The following is a 7,677-nucleotide window of genomic DNA, read 5'->3' as shown; positions in this document are numbered from 1 at the left end:
AATTCATGAGGCCGTAATGCCTTTTCGCCAAATTATATTTTAATATAATTAGCTACAGGACTTTCTTTTTCAAAATAAAAAGTAGTAATGATGAAATATGCGTCAATTTCTGTAAGAAAAAAATATCAACCAACGTAAACACTGGCTGTCAGATGGGATACGTTGTCGTCATCAATATCATGTTGTCCACACAGAGGTTATTTTGAAGGATAAATACTGATAAAAACTGTTCGTGTGTCTTTTTTGGTTTCGTTTTGATTCAGGCTTAGGAAGCTAGCGGATGCCACTCCTCCGTTATTATGCGCCTGCTAACAGTTAGCCGCTAGCTAGCAGCTAACTAGTAGCTGTGCTCAGCTCCATTGGAAGCCATGGCTGGCGACTGGCGAGGCTTTGCTTTGTTGGAAGAAGCCGAGCTCTTTTCCGGCTGCTTAAGGGACCTGCTCTCCTCCGGACAAACGTACGTCCGGAGCCAGTTCGGCTTGGACTTGGGTCTGAAGCCCGAGCAGTACCCGACCTGGTTGATGCTGACCACGGCCGTCGTCGCTCTGCTGTTCCTGCTCGCTGGGTCCTGGGCCGCCGTCTGCGGAGCGCTGCTGGCCGGCAGGAGGCGGCCGGGATGCCGGGTCCCCCACGTCGGCTGCGAGCCGTCTGCCAAGGCCCCTTTGACGACCAAACCTGCTAAACCAGAGGAGGTGAAGAAAAGGAACCAAAATAAAGTGCGAGACAAGGTTTGGAGTTTGTATTGTTAAATTCATTCAGCTAGCAAAGCCTGTTGTTTTTGAAAACGCCTCTATAGCTTGCTAGTTTTGCTTAATTGTTTCACAAGTAAGTAATAAAGTCGTTCATTACAAGAAAAAGAGGAAGCCATGTTGAAAAAAATCTTCAAATTCTTATCTTAAACATCTTCTTCCGCGTTGACATGTGTGCTAATCATTGGGCTGATGACGCGACACTTATATCAGTATTAAATTAAATATATAAACACTTTTCTATTGGTAACCAAAATATATTGTATGGCAGTTCTACACAAACAACAATAATAATTATAATCAAAAAATTTTCAGACAGTTTAAAATCTGTGTACCTGCATTGATTATTGGTAATGGTATGTGGTAGAGCGGTTCGATTACAGCTTCCGCCATCCTTGTCACGGCCGTTGTGTCCTTGGGCAAGACTCTTCATCCACCTTGCTCCCAGTGCCGCTCACACTGGTTTTTGTGTATGAAAGGGAATGAATGTTTGGTGGTGGTCGGAGGGGCCGAAGGCACAAATTGGAAAATGTAGACTGCAGTAAATAAATGATGGGTTCTTTGTGTAGCACTTTAAATGTCTATAAAAGCGCTATATATATCGGTTATTATAATTATTATTATAAAATATACCAATATCAATTAGAGCTGATCAGCAGTTCCTTAATTATGAATCTTCATTCTGAATCACAAGTCATGAATCCGAGGTCTGCACTCGCGAGTTAGCAGACTCCCCATAAACATGATTCCATGATTCTGCTGAATTGATTTACTGACTCAAGTCGGCAGAGTAAGATGATTTGTTTGAATCAATCAATCAATCAATCATTTAATCAAAGTTTATTTATAGAGCCCTAAATCACAAGTGTCTCAAAAGGCTGCACAAGCCACAGCGACATCCTTGGCTCAGAGTGTGAGAGTCCAGTCCATAGTGGGGCCAGCAGGGGATCATCTGGAGTAGAGACAATCAGCAGTGCAGAGACGTTCCCAACTGATGCACAGATGAGTGGTCCACCCCGGGTCCTGACTTTAAACAGCTAGCGGCTCATACCTAATATCGGTCCACTGAACGAGCAAAATTTGTCTAACAAATTGTCTTTGTGTATTTTTTGCGCCTAAAAAAATAATCAGTCAGTCATTTCCCATATATGAACAAGTTTTTTAAGTAATGTGTTCAGTTCAGTTTTAATTTTCAGTTTATTTCAAACATGCATACGATACAATGTAATGCATCACATATTTCCAGTTGTTTCATTACAGCAAGTCCGAAAAGGAGTAGGAAGAAGCAGAGCTTATTTAATCCTACCCCTTTTCATACCATAGCAATTTTATCCAATTTCCTTGTTCTCTGTAACAGAACAGTGAACAAATAAATAATATACAATAGTAAGCATAAAAAATATAAGCATTTAAAAGCAAGACTGAAGTTTATGCATGTTTTAAATAAAAGTAACGTTAATATATTTTAAGACCTTTCAAAATCTAATTTAAAACTTTTTATGAGATTTTAGGAGAAATTTAGACATTTTAAGGCCTTAAATTCAAATTGTTGGATTTAAGAAATTTTAAGACCCCGCGGGAACCTTGGCCGTATTTTGTTATTGTCAATAGTGCTGTGTGTGTGTTTTCTTCTCTTCTTTTACTTTTGGTGTAAATCACTTTGTGCCCATGTTCAGTTCAGTTTCAGTTTTTTTTCGAACATGCATACGATATAATGCATCACATATTTCCAGTTTTCATTACAGCACTTCCGAAAAGGAGTAGGAAGAAGCTGAGTTTATTTAATCCTACCCCTTTTCATACCATAGCAATTTTATCCTATTTCCTTGTTCTCTGTAACAGAAGAGTGAATACATAATATACCATAGTAAGTAAGAAAGTATTAAACACATAAATATTCTTTATCTAAAAAAATTAAAAAAAATTAAAAAAGGGTTCAAGATGTTCATCATAACTATTGTTCTGTGTACTTTGTGAACACTTGTAGTTTGAACAGTCTCTTAAACTGTATTATATTGGTCCTTTGTTCCTTGGTTAATCCATTCCATAATTTAATCCCACATACGGATATGCTAAAGGTTTTAAGTGTTGTACAGGCATACAAATGTTTTAAATTTGTGTATATAATAACTGTACTTGAAACGCCCCCTTTCCATCACCAGAGTTGACATTTCGCCCCCTCTTGGTGTGACCACATCTACGGAGCTGAAGCCCATTTTCCCGCATAAATAGTGTGGATGAACTATTATTTTCACCACTTAGTTGCATGCTTTTTGTTGACCTGGTCTAAGATTATTTCAAAACTGATATGGTTAACATTATGAGCAAACAAAATAGTTATAAAAGATGGAGTTTGCTTGTGCTCTTTCAAAGGGCCTGGGCGATAACACATTTTACTCAAGGATATATTGACCAACAAATTACTGTCAATAAACAATATTATTGCCATTACTTTTTGAGACTATATTAACTACTGATATTATGATTATACTTAATAACATTGCAAGAATACCTGTTCAAATGCAATAAACTTGTCTTTCTCGTGTATTTTAGTATTGTAATTGAAATGTAAACTTTTAAATACCAAGTTAAAAAAACATACTAATGATAACAATAAATTATACTCTGTCTGTAAGCAAAATTTTGCACTTGAATAAAAATCACAACCAATAATAATAATAGAATAATAATGGTAATAATTAAAATAAATAGCCACAAAATATACTTTCCTGGCAGAGGAAACATCAAAGTTTGTTCTGGTTCCTACTGTGCAATATTACCTTTCGAGTGCAATACATCCGACACTGATTGTTATCACTCCGATACTCTTGTCTTGTTCTATATATTGTACAGTATTTTGTTTGTTTTGTATATTGTACAGGATTGCTTATTATTTTTATTGGATTGTAGTCTATTTATTTAAATTCTTATTTTTATCTTTATTACTTTTTGTGTAATTTATTTTTATCCCATATTTGTTCCCACTACCACACCTTAAATTGGAGTCCTTAATCTTGTTATATGCAAATATAATGACAATAAAGTCCATTCTATTCTATTCTAGTTTCATAAGAGCCATATTACTTTTATTTGTGTGTTTGAATATGTCTATCGTCTTCCATTTTAATTTAACGTTTTAGAATGTTTTTTAAAAATGTAAAATAAATTGTGTGATCAGTTATTTCACTTCCAGTTTGTGACGTCATGCGACTTCACTTTTTGTTGAACTGTTTTAACTTGACACTGTGGAGTTTATATCAATAACTTTGTGCAAAAACAGCACAACCTTTATGTTTAATATGAGTTGTTTAGACTGTAATGTGTTTATACAAGTTTAGATTTTGAAATTATGTTTCTTAATGGGAAAATACGTTAATGTCTCAAAACATTAATGTCTCTTGTTTACATGTTAGCATTTAAGATAGCTAGTAAGCTGACACTAGGTGGTCTCCATAATTTTACAAAGTGTGGTTATCAGAAAAGGTTTTTTGATCATTTTAATTTAATACGGTAATTTTAACCGTCGGGAGTTTTACAGCGATTACTATTACTACCGTTTATTTGTATTACAAATGCACGCAGCTGCTGAAACCGGTGCAAAAGAGTGACAGCTCTTGTAATCCTATATTCGTAACAATACATACAAATGGCGATTATTGAGGCTGGAAAACTTACCGATTACATTTTCATTTATTGTTTGGTTAATTGATTTATCGAATATCGGCCCAGGCCTACTCTTTCAGCATTTCCTCAAGCGTTTTGAGGAAAACATCAGTAGAAGAGGACATAAAATGGAATATTATCAGCTTACCTTCTACCTCTGTCTCTTCAAGGATCCACCTGTCTTCAGGATCACATTTGGCTTGAGTCTTTTACATTTTTCCATCCAAACTTTGCCCAAAACACTTCTCCTTTGAAGTCAGAATCATTAAAATAATCGCTGCAAATTACATTCTCGCTTGGTTTGTGAATTTCATATTCCCATAATTTGGAAATGTATGCAAACAATAATGCATCTGGCAGACCTGAAATATAGTGATTTGAGATGAAGATCCGTAATATGAAATTGCCTCCAGTCTTCTGTAGGTGACTTCAGCAGGCTGATGCAGGCTCGCCCACATTTTGGAGCTACAGTAAAAGTGGGCATTCCGAAATTTGATGAAACTTGTTAGAAAACCAGCCTAAAATCACTACTGTGTATTATTTTGGGTGGATTTTACCTGTAGACATTATTTTAGGTCCAGAACCATGAAAAAGTGGCAATTTTGTCAACATTAGAGGGGCCCTTTAGGTAAATCTGACTCACCGACAACTTAAAAGCTGTGCTGGTCTGTGGGTCAGACCGGTTTTATGGTCATGGGTTCAAGCCCATTGTTAAACCGCATGGGAGGATTCGTTCAAATTGATTTACTGACTAGAGTTGGTGGACTTAACAAAAACCTTGCAAAGTCCGATTACTTGATTCGTTGACTTCGCTCTCACAAAGTGACAACCTGAGTCCATAAAATGAACCAAATTTACCCCCGCTGACATTAGTCTTTTATGTACACACAGAAGACTCAACAGCCTAACGGACAGCCTGCCTCCATGCTTCCAGAGGAAGTCAAAGTCCTCGGGGTGCTCTCCAAACCGCCGCCGCAGTCCAAAACTCAGAAGGTGCGTCAGCTTGCTGTCGTTTAAAGCTGTTTCAGGGCAAAGACATCACTGATGCATGCTTATTGACAGGCGCCTGAAGTGCAAGCGCCCGCAGTGCTGGTGAAAAAAAACAAGAAAAAAGCCAAAACTAGTGTCAAAGCGACTCATAATGTGTCTACATATGACTGCAAGGAGCTTTGTGATGGTAAACTGACACATCACAACATTGTGAACTTATTAATCATCATTTAACACGTTTTATTGCTACCTAGACACATGGGAGACCAAAGTTAGCAACCGAGAGAAGAGGCAGCAACGCAGGAAGAACAAGGGCCCAGAGTCGCTTGGTGGTACAGAGGGGGCGGACGCTGCCAAGGGCCACGTGGAGGCGGCATTAAAGGTTAAGAAGAACAGAGCAGGTATCTACATGACTAACAGCGTCATAATCATAGCTCAGAAGTGTACCTAATGAGGTGATTCTTAGTTTCAGAGTCGCAGCGTTTAAGAGCAGCTGCTAAAGTGGACTCACCCCGAGCAGTTGGTATTGACAGAGCGCGACAACTATTTATTGTCTTTTGAAATGCCACAACGGTAAAAAAAAAATTTGTCCACAGGGTTGTCCACCCGACGGGAGGTGTCTTCCGTTAATGGCGGCGGGTGGAATAACTTTTCCATGAAAATCCCAACTCAGGTGTCATCTATAGAGGCGAGTAAGTTTGCTGCAGACTACCAGACCCAACCCGAGGCCCAGTCCTGGACGCAGGAGTCACAAGGTATGACTCAAGTGATATGTTTTAAAGGCATACAGAAATAATTTTTATTTATTTAAACGGGGATAGCAGATCCATTCTATGTGTCATACTTGATAATTTTGCGATATTGCCATATTTTTGCTGAAAGGATTTAGTATAGAACAACGACGATAATGTTCGCAACTTTTGGTCTCTGATAAAAAAAAGCCTTGCCCCTACCGGAAGTAGCGTGACGACACCGGAGGAAGGACTGCTCACATTTTCCTATTGTTTACACCAGCAGCGAGAGAGATTCGGACCGAGAAAGCGAAGATTACCCCATTAATTTGAGCGAGGATGAAAGATTCGTGGATGAGGAACGTGAAAGTGAAGGACTAGCTTGCAGTGCAGAACGTATCTTTTTTCGCTCTGACCGTAACTTAGGTACAAGGGTTCATTGGATTCCACACTCTCTCCTTTTTCTATTGTGGATCACGGATTTGTATTTTAAACCACCTCGGATACTATGTCCTCTTGAAAATGAGAGTCGAGAACGCGAAATGGACATTCACAGTGACTTTTATCTCCACGACATTACATGGGTGAAGCTCTTTAGCTACTGAGCTAACGTGATAATCGGGCTTTACTGCATATAGAAACAAAACAAATAAGTCCCTGACTGGAAGGATAGACAGAAGATCAACAATGCTACCAAACTCTGGACATGTAAATACACGGTTAATGCTTTCCAGCTTGGCGAAGCTTAGCAATGCTGTTGCTAACGACGCCATTGAAGCTAACTTAGCTACGGAACCTCGACAGAGCTATGCTAAAAACATTAGCTCTGCACCTACGCCAGCTCTCATCTGCTCATCACGACCCGTGCTCACCTGCGTTCCAGCGATCGACGGTACGACGAAGGACTATCACTGATGCGGTTGGCGGCCCGGAGACGGAGGAAGTCAAGGTGAGGTCGTTCGGCTAGCGCGTCTGCTATCCTCAAAAGTCCTCCTGGTTGTGTTGTTGTAGTCCGCCGCTAATACACTGCTTCCCACCTTCAGCTTTCTTCTTTGCAGTCTCCATTGTTCATTAAACAAATTGCAAAAGATTCACCAACACAGATGTCCAGAATACTGTGGAATTTTGGGATGAAAACAGAGCTTTTTTGTATTGGATTCAATGGGTCCGAATACTTCCGTATCAACCGTTGACGTCACGCGCATACGTCATCACATCTAGACGTTTTCAACCGGAAGTGTGGCGGGAAATTTAAAAAAGCACTTCTTAAGTTAACCCGGCCGTATTGGCATGTGTTGCAATGTTAAGATTTTCATCATTGATATAGGAACTATCAGACTGCGTGGTCGGTAGTAGTGGGTTTCAGTAGGCCTTTAAACTATTTTTGCCAAATTTGTGTCTTAAGCCTTGCAATTTAAAAATTAAAACTATTACAACTGTGCTGAAACAATAGTTAAAAAATGCTAATATTAATATATAATAATAATAATTACAGAAATTTGTTGGATTGCTGCATCACAGCACTTTATAAAACTGTCCTAAAG

The 7,677-nt window shown here is 38.7% G+C and overlaps 1 protein-coding gene across 3 annotated transcripts in view; it reads left to right on the top strand.

Moving 5' to 3' along the window:
- The first annotated feature begins 271 nt into the window (after positions 1 to 271).
- The window catches only part of LOC133650848 (lysosomal-associated transmembrane protein 4B-like), a 90,442-nt gene continuing 83,036 nt past the window's right edge, over positions 272 to 7,677 (top strand). The window contains exons 1-6 of one of the 3 annotated variants that reach the window (XM_062048551.1): positions 272 to 728; positions 5,304 to 5,405; positions 5,475 to 5,589; positions 5,657 to 5,803; positions 5,869 to 5,925; positions 5,999 to 6,157. In XM_062048551.1, the coding sequence (XP_061904535.1) occupies positions 369 to 728; positions 5,304 to 5,405; positions 5,475 to 5,589; positions 5,657 to 5,803; positions 5,869 to 5,925; positions 5,999 to 6,157 (940 nt within the window). In that variant the 5' untranslated portion in view covers positions 272 to 368. The remainder of the gene's footprint in view (positions 729 to 5,303; positions 5,406 to 5,474; positions 5,590 to 5,656; positions 5,804 to 5,868; positions 5,926 to 5,998; positions 6,158 to 7,677) is intronic. The other 2 variants (XM_062048552.1, XM_062048550.1) reach the window with 2 other exon arrangements.

The sequence above is a fragment of the Entelurus aequoreus genome, linkage group LG05, assembly GCF_033978785.1.
Source record: "Entelurus aequoreus isolate RoL-2023_Sb linkage group LG05, RoL_Eaeq_v1.1, whole genome shotgun sequence".
NCBI lineage: Eukaryota > Metazoa > Chordata > Actinopteri > Syngnathiformes > Syngnathidae > Entelurus > Entelurus aequoreus.
Note: the sequence above shows the minus strand (reverse complement) of the source record. Positions and strands in the feature narration are given on the sequence as shown.